Below are 18,636 nucleotides of genomic sequence, written 5' to 3' on the forward strand. Positions count from 1 at the left end.
TTTATTTTTTTTACGATTAAGATTAACTAATTATAATGAAGTAAACTTTTTTTACATGCCAGTTTACAAAAGTACAAAAAATATTTACTTTTTCAGAAAGCAAACTGTCTGTGTAAAACTCACTGTACTGAAGTTTGGGAGGGAAGGAGGAGGAGGGAACTGGCACAAGTTCAACGTTAAACTTTAATCAGAACAGACATAAGTTGCTAGGGTGTTTTGGGTTCTTTCTTACTGGACAAAATCTAAAGAAACTCAATGAAGGTATTCTTGTCTCTAGGCCCTGTTTACACCTGGTATTAAGATGTGTTTTGGTCGATCAGATAGAAGAGGGAGACACATTCCCGTTTACACCTGGTGTTTTAATCCGTCTCTTTTGTCCACTTTCAAACACTTCTGTCCAGATTTCTTCGAGGGGAGGGTCTGTGAGCGGGTTAATGTATGGACTTTTTCAGATCTTTCGATCTAATGGGCAAAATAAGCTGAATTTACATATGAACGCGACCGGAGGCGACGGAAAAACACACGGAGAACATCAGGTTTAGTTTCTGCTCTGACAGCCACAAGACTAGCCGAACGCTGTGAGTGTGTGTTAGAAATCAGGAATGGCGAGAGAACATTGTGCTTGGTATGTTTTTTATCTTCAAACCAAACTTGGGTCTTCAGCCGAGAAAGTTTAAATCCCGTCTGGCTAGAGCTCTTCCCATAATGTTACTCATAGTTCAGTAGACGGAGAGTAGACGGTATTGTGTGTCTGTTTGAACACACTCGACCACATGAGCGTTTACACTGCGAAAGAAATCCGGTCGAATGTGTTTTCAACTGCCTCTGGAAGAGGGCGAAAATGGACAAGCTCAAAGCGCTTTAGACCCGTTTACTCCTGTATGTAGCGTCTTAATCTTGTGATCCGATCGACCAAAACGCATCTTAAAGGGATACTCCACTTTTTTTGGAAATAGGCTCATTTTACAACTCCCCCAGAGTTAAACTGTTGAGTTTTACCGTTTTTGAATCCATTCAGCCGATCTCCGGTTCTGGCGGTACCACTTTTAGCATAGCTTAGCATACATCATTGAAGTGGACAAGACCATTAGCATTTTTTTTTAAAAAAAAAATGACCAAAGAGTTTCGATATTTTTCCTGTTTAAAACTTGACTCTTCTGTAGTTACATCGTGCACTAAGACCGACGGAAAATGTAAAGTTGCGATTTTCTAGGCTGATATGGCTAGGAACTATACTCTCATTCCTGCGTAATAATCAAGAAACTTTACTGCCGTACCATGAGTGCAGCAGGCGTAATGATATGGCGCAGCGCCTGAAAATAGTTCCGTTGTTTTGACGAAAGGTAGCCTATTTTCAGGCGCTGCACTTTACATTTTCCGTCGGTCTTAGTGCACGATGTAACTACAGAAGAGTCAAGTTTTAAATAGGAAAAATATCGAAACTCTTTGGTCATTTTTTTTTTTTTTTAGAAATGCTAATGGTCTTGTCCACTTCAATGATGTATGCTAAGCTATGCTAAAAGTGGTACCGCCAGAACCGGAGATCGGCTGAATGGATTCAAAAACGGTAAAACTCAACAGTTTAACTCTGGGGGAGTTGTAAAATGAGCCTATTTCCAAAAAAAGTGGACTATCCCTTTAATACCAGGTGTAAACAGGGCCTATGTGTGGCTCTGGTCACTCTTCAGTCTAAATCCATGGGATTTTTCAGTCGTTTTATCGTCTGCCAGGTAAATCTTAGTAAAGTAACAACACACCTCGACTGAAAAAGCCTCACAATTTGAGATATGATTCAGGTTCATAGAACAAACGGAGCAGGATTGTCTGTGCGCCAAAGTTTAATACTCATGGTTGGTGGTTTGTTTAAATCACTAACCTCAAGTCTGATCAATAATAATAGTAATGCACACCTTTGCAAACACCACACCACACCACATTCAGTTCTCAAACTTTTCATTTTGATATGCAGATCTTTTAGGGATACACAATATATTGGTGACACTATCAGCAGCATTATTTTTTATCATTTGTAATTTGGCATATCTGCAAAAAGTTGAATTTATTTTTTGTAATGCCCAGTTTAAAAAAGTACATATTTACATTATAAATATAAAGTTTTGATGCCATGGTTTCATGTCAGATTCTAGTTTGGAGCTCTAGTGTGAATGTTTTTAGGGACAAAAACATCTGAATCATCCAACAATTTGACTGTCAGTATCGGTTTATCTGTTATTGGAATGGTTAATGGGTGAGTAGAACAAGTTATTTTTACTTTGTCAGTAACTCATAAACACAAACATCACATTGATCATTTTTCACATCAGACACATCAATGCTAATGGTCACAGCAGCTGTCGGTCCTCGGTCTTCTCCTGACTTTGCAGTATCATTGGATTTGGAGGATGGGGAGGGGGTGTTTGTGGGATTGACTCAATGAAGGGAAGGGTACGACCAGGTTTCAATAGGAGGGGGCAGGAGAGGGTTATAGTTAAATGTCAAGTCTAAGAGTGTGTGTTTGACAGCGGCCTATCTAGGCTAAGAGTGTTTGACCTTTCCCATGGTCATTTAACCAGGTGGCACTGAAAAGAGCTACTCGGTCACATAAATGTTGGCGTGTCATGTGACTCTCGAGCGCTTCGTCTGGTGCCGTCCCGCCGACAGCTCTCACACACAGACTGAAGTGACGTATAATCCTGAAGAGGAAGCCGTCAGTCAGTAAATAATAAGCCCTCAGATCTGGACAAGAGACAGTTAACAGTTGCTTCACGATGCTCATGTTACAGGTTGTGTTGAGTTTCATCAAACGATCAAAAGCAGGAATGAACTGTGAACAAATTCACACAGTCATTATCAACGTTAAGGTGTGGTGTTACGCTAGATGCAGTTACATCAATATTGAGTTCAAAATCATATTAATATTACTATAATCAATAGAGCTGGGTATTGACACAAATTTCACAATTCGATTTCGATTCACAAGCTTGCGATTCGATTCCGATTCAATATTGATTATTTTGGATATCAGGTACAATACATGGCAAATTTTCTCAAGGAAAACAAATCTCTTAACTAATGCTGTACACTATGGGAGTCAGTTGTAGCCTACTAGGCTTCATTAGCCTACTATAATATTGAAGGTAAAAATGAACTGATTTGTAGCTATACAAACACTTAAATTACACTTATTTATTTTTATAATAATAAAGTTATATGAAATATAAACATTTAAATGGTGGCTGTCATAAAAACTTGCCAGATTTATTAATTAAATATCGAAGAATATTAAAAATTATAATGAATAGGCCTATGTAATATGGTGCATATATTTAGCAAAATGCTCCTCTTTAGAGTTAATTTTTCTAGCTGACTAACGAGTTTATGGTCACATGGTTTTTCTGAGGTAAATGTGACGTTACATGACATTGTTTACAAGCGTTTTACTGACGTCTTTCCACGGTTGAAACACTGATTGAGCGATTCCATGTGACATGATACGGACTTCGATAAGTGGTAGGCTACTCTATCTTTTAACACACTTTCAGACGTTCATTCATGTTTATTTCGCGCTGTAACTGGTATTATTAAGGCAGAAGAGGAGATCATGCGCTGCTCCGCGCTGCTGCTTCTCTTGAGCTGAGCTGAGCCAGAGCGATCTCACGCCACAGCGCCACAGCGCCAAAACGGTATTTATGTTTTTGAATTTCGTAAGAAAATGGACGTAATTTGAAATTTGAGACTTTATTTAGTATCAATAGTAACAAAGCACAAAGATTAATGCGATTTTTTGGATGGGATGCGCGCTACAATGTTCCATTCATTCATCAAATGAAAACAGGATGACTAATCGATTCATGAGATTTAAGAATCGATATCGGTTCGTAAAAATGAGAATCGATTAATATCGAGAAATCTATATTTTTTACCCAGCCCTAATAATCAATATGAATGTTGTAATGTTTGGGATATATATATATATATATATATATATATATATAATAGAAAAATAATCTCATTATGAAATAAATATTTTTTCTCTTGGTCACATAGCGTTGGCCACAATGATTAGCACTCAATTAATGCAATGTCCTTTTCCCAAGATAACAGCTCCGAGTCTTCTTCTAAAATGCCTGATGAGTTTGGAGAACACCTGGCAGGAGATCAGAGATCATTCCTCCATACAGAATCTCTCCAGATTCCCAGATCCATGTTTGTGCTTCTCCTCTTCAGTTTTCTATAGGGTTCATGTCTTGGAACTGGGACGGTCAGGGCAGCAGCTTCATTTTGTGCTCATTGACACATTTTTTGTGATGATTTTGATGTTTGTTTTGGATCGTTGTCCTGATGGAGGATCCAACCACGGCCCGTTATAAGATTTCTAACATAAGCGGTCAGGTTTTGATTTGTTTTTCTGTTGGTACTTGTTACAATCCATAATGCCATGTATCTGAACCAGGACCTCCAGCAAAAAAATAGGCCCACAACATTAAAGTTCCAACAGTATATTTAACCGTGGGCATGGGGTGTTTTTTATCCCAGCAGTGTGCACCAAACACATCTTGAGTGTTTGCTGCCAAAAGACTCAACTATTTTCTGCAATTCTCCAGCAGTGATCCTTGGAGACTCTTTGGCCACGCAAACTCTCCTCCTCGCCGATCATTAGCTCAACAATCTTTTGCTGCACATCAGAACTATATTCTTTAGTTTTACTCGTTGTGATGGATGATTAAGGGAATTTGCCCTTTGTGTTTCGTCATATTCATGCTCCTGTGGAGGAGGAAGTCATGGCTGGATAATTTCATGCTCCTAGTCACCCTGGTTTGCTAAAAACAAAAATGTGAATATAATTGGGAATATACTTCAGAGATATTTTACTCATAAGCATTTCTAAGAGTGCCAGTAATTGTGGCCAACATGCATTGGAGAAAAACATTTATTTCATAATGTGATTCATAATTCCCCCTACTATCAATTGTTTTACTTCAGTGAAAGGTTAGAATTTTTTTAATGAAAGATCAATATATATTTAATATAATAAACATCTTCAGCTTCAGTTTAGTAATAGCGATGCTTGATGCTAATATGCAAATCTTTGATAAAGTAATAATATTATTTATTAGCCTAACTGTAAGCTGTTTATGGTTGCAACATTATGATCAAAGATTATTCTGTAAATGAGCGACTGAAGCAGTAATTTATAATTTAACAGGTGAACCATTTTATAATGGCTTTAAATACAGCCCATCCAAACCGATTTTAAATCTATTCATAACTGTTTTTTATTGTAGCGGTTGATTGTACAACGTCTAATCAGTTCTGTCTACAGCAAATGTTATTATGTGTAGTCTTATGTTAGATGATATTGTGTCTGTTGATGGGTAGGAGAGTTATAGATTTTTATACGGCAAATTGAATTTAAAGTTCTCTTTTCATTTGTTATCCATGACCGTTGCTTCATCACTGAAAACATATTCCTCTCTCTTGTCAAAGTTTATTCTTCCAGCACTATTCATAACAGCCATTATCCAGCTCCTCGTCTCTCTCTCTCTCTGTTCTATTCATGAAAGGAGAAGCGAGGGAGGGGGTCAATTCTTCTAATTGAAATTCTTTGCAGAGTCTCCATGGGAATAGTAAACTTTGGAGAGGGTTTGAAGAGAAAGGGGGGAACAGGACAGAGAGAGTTATTGAAAAGATTTACCCCCACAAACTGTGAAGTCGGGAGGGAGCGGACTGAGAGATTCAGGGAATCAGGCTGTTCGTGTAAACTACGGCCGGTGGACACCGATGTCTGTTTAATGAGAGAGAGAGAGATGTGTTTGCACCTTCGTTTTGTGTCTGAGCCGGTTTCACTGTTTATTCTCCACAAACAGTTTCTAGGGTTACTACAGTCATTAAAACCTAGAAATGTCAGGGGATTTTAAGACCTGGAAAAATCATATTTTTGTCAAGTTATACTTCGCTCTAAAATATTTTACCAGCTTGAGTTGCTTCTTGTGGAAATTTATTATTTTTAAACAAAATCCTCCTCATGTAATCACACACAAGAGGATATTAGGGAATTTTTTAGACTTGGAAAAGTCATGAAAATAAATGTCTCTAGTTATATTTCACTCTAAAATCACTCTTTTATTAGCCCGAATTGCTTCTTGTGTGTGCAATCTGTAAAATGATTTTTAAAAATCCTTAAATAATAAATCATCGCACAAAACAGGATTTTGGGAAACTTTAAGACCTAGAAAAGTCATGGAAATTTCTATCATTTTGTCAATATGTATTTGTCTAGTTATTTCATTCTGAAAAATATGTAAAATGATTAAAAAAAATCCCTATCATATGCGCATAATGAAAATCGTTTAAATGAACGGGATAAAATGACCCTGATTTCCTACTTCAGCATAGGTTCCTTCACCATTAAACATTAAGAAATTAATTAATCATCATAGAAACTTTGAAGTTCCACGAAGAACTTTTATTTTGTACCACAGTCACTCTTTTAGTTAGTTATTTGATGTCCAGTGTAACATCTGGGTTGTGAACCGCTGATCTTATAGAACCGTATACACTGAAAAAACTGCTCTGGATACAAACAGTGTTGTTTGCTTAACCTAAGGTGCTTTAAAGTATTCAAAGTCCCCTCTTTTATTTCACCCCCTTTCTTTTTCTTCCATCCATATTGTCTTTCTTCTCTTTCTCTCTGTCCATCTCTTTCTCTCTCTCTGTTCCCTCCTCCCTCTCGACCCCTCCATCTGCTGCCCCTCTCTGTTTCTTCAGAGCTTCACAATAGAGCCTCATGCTGGGTAATGGCTTAGAGTGTTTCATCCCTCTCTTTTGTGTGTGTGTGTGTGTGTGTGTTTTGTCTGCAGGTTGATGACGCGATGCTAATGTTTGACAAAACCACCAACAGGCACAGAGGTAAGGCGGCATTCAGGCACGCACACACGCCAAATGCACACGCTCGCGTTCAAAGTCTCGTTGAGTCATATAATTATACAACAACAGTCAAGTGTGTACATGCTTCTGCAGTCATTCAGGAGCTGGTGTTACCCTCTCTTCTCCTCTCTTCTCCTCTCGTCTAGTCTAGTCTCTTCTCTTCTCCTCTCTATTCGTCTGGTCTGGTCTCTTCTCTTCTCCACTCTCCTCTCTTTTCGTCTGGTCTCGTCTCGTCTAGTCTCTTCTTGTATCGTCTCTTCTCTTCTCCACTCTTCTTGTCTCTTCTCCACTCTTTTCGTCTAGTCTCTTCTCGTCTGGTCTAGTCTAGTCTCTTCTTGTCTCTTCTTGTATCGTCTCGTCTCTTCTCCACTCTTCTCGTCTCTTCTCCACTCTTTTCGTCTAGTCTCTTCTTGTCTTGTCTCGTCTCTTCTCTTCTCCACTCTTCTCTCTTTTCGTCTGGTCTAGTCTAGTCTCTTCTTGTCTCTTCTTGTCTCTTCTTGTATCGTCTCTTCTCTTCTCTTCTCCACTCTTCTCGTCTCTTCTCCACTCTTTTCGTCTGGTCTCTTCTTGTCTTGTCTCGTCTCTTCTCTTCTCCACTCTCCTCTCTTTTCGTTTGGTCTCTTCTCTTCTCCACTCTTCTCTTCTCCACTCTCCTCTCTTTTCGTTTGGTCTCTTCTCTTCTCCACTCTTCTCTTCTCCACTCTCCTCTCTTTTCGTTTGGTCTCTTCTCGTCTCTTCTCGTCTGGTCTGGTCTCTTCTTGTATCGTCTCTTCTCTTCTCCACTCTTCTCGTCTCTTCTCCACTCTTTTCATCTGGTCTCTTCTTGTCTTGTCTCGTCTCTTCTCTTCTCCACTCTCCTCTCTTTTCGTTTGGTCTCTTCTCTTCTTGTCTAGTCTAGTCTCTTCTTGTATCGTCTCTTCTCTTCTCCGCTCTTCTCGTCTCTTCTCCACTCTTTTCGTCTGGTCTCTTCTCATCTTGTCTAGTCTTGTCTCTTCTTGTATCGTCTCTTCTCTTCTCCACTCTTCTCGTCTCTTCTCCACTCTTCTCGTCTCTTCTCCACTCTTCTCATCTCTTCTCCACTCTTTTCGTCTGGTCTGGCCTCTTCTCGTCTCTTCTCCACTCTTCTCATCTCTTCTGCACTCTTTTCGTCTGGTCTGGTCTGGTCTCGTCTCGTCTAGTCTCTTCTTGGATCGTCTCTTCTCTTCTCTTCTCCACTCTTCTCTTCTCTTCTCCACTCTTCTCGTCTCTTCTCCACTCTTTTCGTCTGGTCTCTAGTCTCGTCTCGTCTAGTCTTGTCTCTTCTTGCATCGTCTCTTCTCCACTCTTCTCGTCTCTTCTCCACTCTTCTCGTCTCCACTCTTCTCGTCTGGTCTGGTCTCTTCTCGTCTCTTCTTCACTCTTCTCGTCTCTTCTCCACTCTTCTCGTCTCTTCTCCACTCTTCTCGTCTCCACTCTTCTCGTCTGGTCTGGTCTCTTCTCGTCTCCACTCTTCTCGTCTCTTTTCGTCTCGTCTTGTCTCTTCTCTACTCTTCTCGTCTCTTCTCCACTCTTTTCGTCTGGTCTGGTCTCTTCTCGTCTCCACTCTTTTCGTCTCGTTTCGTCTTGTCTTGTCTCTTCTCTACTCTTCTCTTTTCGTCTCTTCTCGTTTCGTCTCGTCATCTCATCTCTTGTATTTGAGGAATAATTTAATGCTCAAAAGTTCTTATTTATACTTATTCTTCGGTATCAACTTCGTCTCAGACGTTTCTCTTAAAGCTCTTTATTTTAGGAGAATTAATACTCAAGACTTAAAAATAAAAAATAAAAGACGGAATAAATTCTCATTTAATTGATCAATAGTTGCTCTTTCACAGCTCATAGTTCAGTAGACTTAATGGACTTATATTTCATTTATATTTCAAGTATCAACTTAGTCTCAGATGCTTAAAGGGGTGGTATAATGCCCTTTTCACAAGATGTAAAATTAGTCTCTGATGTCCCCACAGTGTGTATGTGAAGTTTTAGCTCAAAATACCCCACAGATATTTTTATATAGCATGTTCAAATTTGAGGGTGAGCAAAAACGCACCGTTTTTGTGTCTGTCCCTTTAAATGCAAATGAGCTGCTGCTCTCAGCACAGGGGGCGGAGCTACAACAGCTCATGTCCTTTTACCTCACACAGACATGCACTGAAAATGTCAACGTTTATGTTCAAACCGGAGTCAGACAATGATGGAGAGACTCAAGAAGTGACAACATGTAGAAGCAACAGGACATTTCTGAATGGTTAGTTGATGAATTTATGTAGCTTATGTGTAGTTATCTTCCAGTCATTGATTTGCATATTCTGTCACGATAATCTATAAATCGTGTTCCAGGGGCGGGGTTTATGTAAATTTTAGGGTTAGTGATGACACTAACTCGGGAGGAATGTCGTGTAGTCCCTTCCAGCCGTTTGTTGTAGTCCTTAAAAAATGATTTAAAAAAAGCAAATATCTTCCTTTGCTTTGAACTTTGAGCATTGTAACTTTGCAGATGCCATTTATGCTCAAACAGCAACATTACACACTAACTAAAGTTAAAAAAAAAGTGAAATCATAATCAACCACCCCTTTAAATAACTAGAAAAACTTATTTGTGATCATGTTGTGATCAAAAGTTGCTCAACTTGCTCAATTTGTTGCTCAACTTGCTCAAAGTTATGCGTCATTTAAGCTTTCTTTTGGAGAAATAAAAATAAAGTCAGATCAAACAGGTTCTCTTATTAAAGAAAAAAAAAAGATCAAAGGTTGGTCTTTCATAACTTGATGTGATATTTGAGATCTTGTCTCTTCTCGTCTCTTCTCATCATTGTCTCATGTCTATTGGCTCAGAGGCTTTGCTAAAGGTCATGTAGGGTAATAGGGCTTTGGTGTTGGTGAGCTGGTTAGTAGTTCAGAGGTTAAACCGTCATGCACCTGGGATAGACAGCAGGTGGGCGGAGTCTGTGGTTGTGTCTGAGTGTGAGTGACAGATGAGTGGGCGGGGTCGAGTATGTAAGTGCAGCAGGTGAAGAGGTAATCTCTGGAGAGAATGGGCTGAATATATGAACAGAACAAAAGAGAGAACAGCTAATGAGAAAGTAAAGGGGGAAATTGATGCCAGGATTGCACTGGGCAAAATAAACATGCTCTATGTTTAGATTCTGTGAAAGCAGCGTCATGTTTGTGATTCGTGTGTACTTGCTCTGCAGGTTTTGGCTTTGTGACCTTTGAGAATGAAGACGTGGTGGAAAAGGTCTGCGAGATCCACTTTCATGAGATCAACAACAAGATGGTGAGTGTGTCCTGCTATGAAAGACTGTGTGAAAACACCTTTTTGTAAAGGTTTAAAAGACACTCCATATTCAGTAATAATGTCGATTTGAATACACTGACTCTATCAGATTAGACCAAAACTTGAGCTGGATAATGAACCTCTTGTCTTCTATAGAGCTGCTTTACAACTGAATCAAATTTGTTTCATTTTTGAAGAATTTTGCGACATTGACACTGACGTTGACCCGAATTGAATCATCATTGAACTGACTCACACTGAATAATGACACTGTTGTCTTCTGTAGAGCTGCTTATAGCTGGAATTGAGCACGTTTCATAATTGAACTTAATTAAACCAACATTGAACTACATTGTGCTGATGACGCTATTCATTATTGTCATATTTGTTAAAGTTTGCATCATCGATTCTGTTATTTACTTGTGAAGCTGCCTTGAAACGATCTGTATTGTATAAAGCGCTATAGAAATAAAGGAGACTTGAAGGACACTATTCCTGTGTGTGATGACTGTCTTCGGCTCTGTTTTAAGGTGGAGTGCAAGAAGGCGCAGCCGAAGGAAGTGATGTCACCGACAGGTACGGCGCGAGGCCGCTCCAGGGTGATGCCCTACGGCATGGACGCCTTCATGCTGGGGATAGGCATGCTGGGTGAGTCGAAAGATGGAAAACGCAAATCATTTCAGTGAACTCGCGCACACATGAGTAAATCAGTCCTGTCTGATGAGCGTTCGGCGCCACCTGCTGTTTACAATAGGAAACTGCACTGCGTGACTGTGAGTTTGCCACAAATCAGAGCAACAAATGTCACGTTATGCAAGATTTTAGTATATATTTTATTTTTATACTTTATTGTGAAAAGGAAGCTGCAATTTTGGCTGTGTGTAGGCTGGGTTAATGTACAAAATAAACATCGCAAATTACATCAAATGTTATTTTACAACAGTTAAAACGGGGTTTTATTCAGAAAATTCATTTACAGTTAATAATTTAATAGACTCTAAAACAAATACACAACATTAAAAATTTCTTCCTGCTGGAAAAAACTGGATAAATTAGTAAATAAGTAGATAAAGTAAATAAATAGAGAATTAAATTCTGAATTAGTAACAAATATTGTAGTAAAATATTAAACTAATTTAACACGTCCACTAAAAACACTACTTGATTAAAAGACATTGAGCAAAAATGACTTAATTGTCATTTTCATTAGTAACTGTGGAAGAAAAGATAACCTATTCTTCTGTTTTCTTCTTCTTTGTTTGTATGAAATAAGCTGGTAACACTTTACAATGACGTCCCATTAAATATCAAAGAGAAATACATTTGTTGCAGTTTTGTTCATTTTTAGATCACGTTAAATAACATTACCAGATACTTAACTTTTGACTTTAATAATGTATTAGTAAATGTTGAAACTAACATTAACAAAGATGAATAAATGCTATAGAAGTATTCTTTATTGTTAGTTCATTTAGTTAACTAATGTTAACAAATGGAAGCTTATTGTAAATGTGCTATATGAATAAACTTGCCTGGTCTCTTGATTTTCAGGTTACCCAGGGTTCCAGGCGGCCACCTACGCCAGCCGTGGCTACACAGGAATCACACCAGGATACACGTACCAGTTCCCAGGTCAGTCCTCCTTCCCTCGTTTCTATCTGTGCAGAACCGTCACAGAGCCAGTCATCCACTGCAATGTCAACATGCATAATTTAATACATTACAAACCCAGAGAAATTAACAATTTTTCCCTCTGATCTGATAATTGCACATTTTTTTATGGATTTGATCAAAACACACTCAAAAACACAGTAGTTTTTAAAGCTGCTTGTAGATTTCAGCAGTAGATTAGGCTTTTTTGCCATGCTATCCCACAAGACATTTCAAAGAGAAAGAAATATTTCCATCTGTTTCTCAGCGTGACGTCAGTAAAAGAAGCTTTGCATGGTTCCTCTGATTAAACGGGAACAGCAGAAATCACACTTGATCAGTAACATAACCTTTTTCCCGAATGGCATTGACAATAATTGACAATTGTCGACTACCTGTCGCTGCCATTAAAATGATCCTTTGCCTCTTGTGGGTTCATTTATTGAACAATTTGATTGACTATTAAACTAATTTGATAGCGCTTTTAGCTATAACCTGTTATATAAGACTATATATATATACACACACACACACACACACATATATATATATATTAGGGCTGTCAAATGATTAATCACATCCAAAATAAAAGTTTTTTTTACATAATATATGTGGGTGCACTGTGTATAATTATTTTATATATATAAATACACACACATGCTTGTATATATTTAAGAAATATTTTCATGTATATACTGTATATAGATTTATATATAATTTATATTATATATAAATATAAATATTTTATATATAAATAATTTTTTTTTCTTAAATATACATGCATGTGTGTGTATTTATATATATAAAATAATTATACACAGTGCACCCACATATATTATGTAAAAAAAACTTTTATTTTGGATGTGATTAATCACGATTAATCATTAGACAGCCCTAATATATATATGATAACAGCAGATTTTTCCTGGAAGTTTTTTGTTTTTCAATGCATTTTTTTGTTGTCGGATAAAATAAAACTTGTAGATGTGTTTTTTTGTCAAATCATTTATATATAATATATACATATAATAATAAATAAATAAATAAATAACAAAAATATACAGACATTATTTTTGACCACTACTATATATATATATATAAAATCCAGTGAATTAAAAACTTTACAAATGAAAGGAACTTCTCATTTGATTATTGTCTTGTTGTCTTGATGCATGCAAACCAAAAAAATATATTCATAACAAATTAATGATCAGCCTAAGATCAGTGCAAAAACAGCTTCAAATTATGAATCAAAAGTCTCAAAAAAGTCAAATTAATATCATAAAACCTATGATAATCTAAACAATGTGACATCGCACCTGTAAACAACTACTCTCTTCGACTTGATGATCGACTTGCAAATGTTTCTAAGCTTGGCATTGCAAACTCTGTATTGCTGCATGAGACCATCACACTGCCTAGCTCTAATACTAACCTTTGTGCGTTACCTTCAAGTTTTTCGCTCCATGTCTAACACTCCAAAACTGAAGATCAGCGATTTAACGACATCCTCCCGTTTCTCTCTCTTCCTTGTGCTTTTTTGTCCCTCGTGTCCTTCCGCACCTCAATCTGTCCCCTTCCTTTCCTCCTGTGTATCAGCTTCACCTGGCTGTAAGTCTCTTCCCTGCGTGTGTTTCTGTGTGCATAGACTGTCTCTCCTCTGAAAACCTCCTTTCACGGTGAACGTCAGTGTGTTTGTGTAGATAGGACTACATGTGCACTGCAAAACAATGTTCTTCCTCAGGATTTGTATCTCGTTTTCCAGTGCAAATATCGAAACATTCCTAAATCAGGATACATTTACTTGAGAAGCAAAATCAAATAAGTTTTGTTTTCTGTAAATGTATCAATTAAGTGAGATTTTGCTGAAGGTTTTCTTTTGAATTAACTTTCTATTTCTTACCGCACTGGCAGATAACATAAAGTGAGACTTAAAGCCGCTTTGTATTGTTGCAGTGTCGGTAGTCTGTGTAAATGAGCAATATTCACTCGTTCTCTGTGTTACCTGGACTGAGAAATTCACATTTATTTGTCAGCAAAAGTCTTTTGACGGCTCCGGGTCTTTCGTCGATTACACTTCTGCATTTCTGCACCCCCGCTCACGGACGGTCGGATCATCAGAGGGTTATTAACAGAACTCCATGTGACTCCAGTGGTTTAACCTTAGTTTTATAAAGTGACGCGATTGCTTTGTTTGCGCAAAAAAAAGAGAAGTTTTTATTTACAAAATATTAGTCTCCAACGTGCACAAGACCACCACGACCCATGCGTGTTTTGTTGACGTTGTTGTGTGAACGCGTGTCATATATTAATATTTTGTAAATAAAGTGGTCAATTATGTTTTTTTGCGCAAACAAAGCACTCAAGTTAAACCACTGGAGTCACATGGAGCAACGTGAATAATTAATGACAGAATTTTAATTTTTGGGTGAAATAACCCTTTAAGCATAGGGTGAATTCAGGGTGATTGCCATTAAGATGACTTGGAAAAAGTTTCTCAATCAACCTGAATTCACCCTATCTATGGCAGAGTGGCCATGGATGGCAACATGCCCAGTGCATTATGGGTGTTGAAGTTTTCCTATCTAATTGGCGAGAGGAAAGACAACAGTGTTTTCTCTAGTCAGGTAGCACTGATTTCAAAAATGCATTTGCCTTTCTGCTCCATAGGCAAGTTTTATTGAAAACCCATTTTGCCAGCAGTGAAGGACCCCTTTACTGTAATTTTAAAATATTTTTCAGAAAACAAGTCTTAATATGTCATTTTGCATCAGAAGTAACTGTATCTTGAAATTGTTATATTTCTACTGGAAAACTAAAATATATATACTGGGGAAATACTAATAAATCATTTTTTTGCCGTGTGTGCGTGTTGGTGTTTTAGCTCTGGGCTTGTTTACACTGAGGTTATTCACAAACCACTCTTTTGCCGTTTGTGTTCTAGAATTCCATTTAGAACGGACACCCCTTCTGACTTCCTCTCACCCCCAAGAGATCACAGGTTAGTTCTCATCTGACTTTACACACACACAAACACACACACACACACACACACACACACACACACACTGTTCTCCTTTGTTACTATTAAAGATTGTTGCCTGCAGCCCAAGGCAGAGCTGCTGGGTTTCATTTCTGCACTGCCACCAAATAAGGCAAAAATAATGTGTGTTTTCAAACAAGTTTCCTCAAACTAACGCCATTGGTTGAGCCAGAGGTTAACATGCCGTAATGCCTAAACAGAGAAATATTTAAAGGTGTAACTGTCAGCGTGCAAATGGTGCATATATACAGTACCGTTCAAAACTTGAGCAACTTAATACTTTTTTTTGTTTTGTTTTTTGCAAGGATGCATTAAATTGATAAAAACTGACATTTATAATGTCATAAAAGATTTCTGTTTCAAATACATGCTGTTCTTTTGAACTTTCTAATCATCAAAGAATCCTAAAAAAAGATGTATCACGCTTTCTACAGCTGTTTTCAACATTGATAATAATCAGAAATGTTTCTTGAGCAGCAAATCATCATATTAGAGTGATTTCTGAAGGATCATGTGACACTGAAGACTGGAGTAATGATGCTGAAAATTCAGCTTTGATCACAGAAATAAATTACATTAAAAAAAATATATTTACATAGAAAACAGTTCTTTTTAAAGGCAATAATATTTCACAATATTACTGTTTTCACTGTATTTTTGAGCAAAATATATATATAACTTCTGTAATGTAACACTTCTGAGTGAAACTGAATATTCAGTGTTTCATAATACATAATATAGGCAGGACTTGATTTTAGCCATTGGAATTTGACTAGATCATGAAAAAATACAACATTAGCTCCTGTCCATGTGACAATGGTTACACTTTAGCAGAACAGTCAGAAATGGAGAAAGTTATTACCTTCCGATGTATTTCTAAGTAAAATAGGATATTGAAGTAGGGTGTGACTGACACCTGCATGTGTTTGTGTGGCTTCCTGGTGTAACCTACTGTGTTGTAAGGATGCACTCGACACGGGTTACCTTGAACGACGAATATATTTAATTAAGAGCGAAACGCACAAAGAATAGAGAATCGCTCCGGGGGAAACTTCAAACATGGGTCTTAAAGGAACATACCCCCAGAACATTACACTGTCATCTGAATGAAGTGTCTCTTTCTGTCCTTCAGCCATTCCACTGACTGCCTATGGACCAATGGCAGCGGCCGCAGCTGCAGCGGTGGTCAGAGGTGCGCAAAATCAGCTCTATTATGGTTGTTGTATGATCTTTTACTTTCACATTTTAAGATTTGTTAAACTCTTTCCACTTGTGAAGTACCTTCCGAGCGTTTGAGACATCTGTGTGTTGTCTGTTGACTGGTGCCGTAGGTTCCACCCCGTCACGCGCCGCTGGGTTCCTGGGCACCAGCAGCCCTGGGCCAATGGCAGACCTTTATGCAGCAGCCAATCAGGACTCAGTCAGCAGCTACATCAGTGCGGCAAGCCCCGCCCCCAGCACGGGGTTCGGACATGGACTTGGGGTAGGTACAGTCAGACGTACAGGCACAAACATTTATAAATCTAACTTTACGGTCAAAAAGGACACAAGCATCATAAAAGTAGTTCATGTAACTTAAGCTGTATATTCTAAGACTTCTGAAGTTTTATTTCTTTAAAAGTACATAAATACTTTATTAATTTATGTGCCCCGTTAAAAGTGCATTATTATTTACTTTGGCAACTATTTTATTGTTATTGCATTTTATTATTTGCATTTATCATTGTTTTTGCCCTGCTATTATTCAAGTTTATTTATATACTATTGTAGTATTTTTTTTAAATATATTTTTCATGTCATATTTACATTTTAGTTTAAATTTTAGTCAGTTTACATGTGCTTTTGTCATTTAAAAAATATATATATTTCCATTTAGCATTAAATTATTTTTATTTCACTTTTTATTTTACATGCCAAGGCAACATTTGTGATTTTTTTTTTACTTGAAAGAAAATAGATGTTAACTGAAATCAAATCAAATATTTTTTAAATAAAAACTTGTTTTATTTCAGCTAGTTGCAGATAAACATTTCTCATTTTCATTTAGTACTTGATGTACTAAAATAAATAAAACTGAAATAAAAATGTATAAAAAAAGTATATACACATATTTTAAAAAACTAATGAAAATGACAAAATGACAAAAAAATTTACCTAAAATTGAAATGAAACTAATTCAAACTATCAATACAAAATATAATAATCTAAATGATACTAAAATATCACTGAACACCCCTGCTAAGAACAGACCTGTCATTCAATTTTGGGTCACGTCGCACTAGTTGAGAAACAACTTTACATCTCAAATAACACATTTTGTACAGAAGAATTACAATATGTGATGAGGAATGTCTTGCCACAAAGACTTCCAAGTGCATTACACTCTATAAAAAAAAAAAACACTGTGTTTAAAACAAATATTAGAAGTAAATAATATTTGTTATATTCGGTCGAATGCATTTTCGACTACCTCTGGAAGTGTGGACAAGCTCAAAATGTTTTACACCTGCATTTAACGCCATCCACTTATGATCCGATCGACCAAAACGCTTCTCAACACCAGGTGTGAACAGGGCCAACGAGTTTTGTATCGTACCGGAACATTCCTTTAAAATCCCTCTTTCTCTCCTCCAGGGCCCTTTGATTGCAACTGCCTTTACCAATGGCTACCACTGAGGGTGTCCTCCTATCAGCATCCGGCACGGGATGAAGAAACTCACGAGCGCCGCTGACCACGTGACGTGCTTACGGGACGCTCCCTCCTGACTCCACTCTGGGGTTCCCATCTTTACTTTTCCCTCCATTCTCTACTAACATCACTTTTCTTTTTCCTCATCCCGTATTTTTCTTCCTGACGTATCCTGTTTATCAGCGACTCGTGTATGATATGCTGCCGTCTGTCTTTTGAAAGAAAAAAAAAACGAAGAAAAAAAAAAAACATTGTTTGATTGTATACGTGCGGGAAACACGCGAGGAATTCCGTTTCTCCGGATTTTTATTTTGACAAGTTTTTCTGCATTTGTTACGATGTCTTTGCTGACTGTGTTTTGATGTTTTTACTGTACTCATGCTGTAACGGATGATGTCGAGAAAGAGAGAGAAGGAGCAACGCAACTGGAAAGAAAAGTTCAGGATTTGTCTTCCTTGATGTTTATTAAGCATTACAAATCCAAACAACACCGAACAAAGACACGAGAATGAATCAAATTGACAAAAAAACAAAACGACAGGACAAAAATGTATATTTTGGTAGTTTTTACACAGCATTTGTAATGTTGAATCGGTTTGATATTTTTTCCGTAAAATTGGTTTTTATATGAGAAGCAATGGGCCTCGTTTACGAATTTCCTGCGTGAATCGTTGGTTAAACCATTCTACATGTTCAGATTTACACAGGAGCTCGTTCTGCTTCTTTTTTATGTAGATACTGTATATATTGCATGTATTTTGGGAGGGTTCAGATGAGCGGTGGACTGGGGAGGGGGAGGGGGAGGGTCCTTTCTGGGTTTTTAACATGCAAACGTCTTTCTTCACATTGAATCTTGTATTTCTGAGATTAGCGTCATGACCGAGTTGGACTGATGTGGGTCTCTGGTTGTGCTTCTCTCACTTTCGACTCCATTTATACTGACAGTTTCTCTAAGATAAATGTTTTGACGCTCTTTCGGAACAACTTTTTCCTTGGGCTCTTTTGGTTGCACAAAGCGCTTCAGTTTTTGCA

At 37.6% G+C, this 18,636-nt stretch overlaps 1 protein-coding gene across 2 annotated transcripts in view; it reads left to right on the forward strand.

Annotated features, from left to right (window-relative positions):
• LOC130088198 (RNA-binding protein Musashi homolog 1) overlaps nucleotides 1-17,922 on the forward strand; it is a 39,704-nt gene extending 21,782 nt beyond the window's left edge. Inside the window, exons 7-14 of one of the 2 annotated variants that reach the window (XM_056254856.1) lie at nucleotides 6,861-6,909; nucleotides 10,140-10,222; nucleotides 10,753-10,870; nucleotides 11,774-11,854; nucleotides 14,817-14,873; nucleotides 16,048-16,131; nucleotides 16,247-16,398; nucleotides 17,550-17,922. In XM_056254856.1, coding sequence (XP_056110831.1) covers nucleotides 6,861-6,909; nucleotides 10,140-10,222; nucleotides 10,753-10,870; nucleotides 11,774-11,854; nucleotides 14,817-14,873; nucleotides 16,048-16,131; nucleotides 16,247-16,398; nucleotides 17,550-17,591 — 666 coding nt within the window. In that variant the 3' untranslated portion in view covers nucleotides 17,592-17,922. The remainder of the gene's footprint in view (nucleotides 1-6,860; nucleotides 6,910-10,139; nucleotides 10,223-10,752; nucleotides 10,871-11,773; nucleotides 11,855-14,816; nucleotides 14,874-16,047; nucleotides 16,132-16,246; nucleotides 16,399-17,549) is intronic. The other variant, XM_056254857.1, reaches the window with a different exon arrangement.
• Nucleotides 17,923-18,636: the final 714 nt, after the last annotated feature.

This window comes from Rhinichthys klamathensis, unplaced genomic scaffold, assembly GCF_029890125.1.
Source record: "Rhinichthys klamathensis goyatoka isolate OS25496 unplaced genomic scaffold, OSU_Roscu_1.1 h1tg000114l_1, whole genome shotgun sequence".
NCBI classification, from domain to species: Eukaryota; Metazoa; Chordata; class Actinopteri; order Cypriniformes; family Leuciscidae; genus Rhinichthys; species Rhinichthys klamathensis.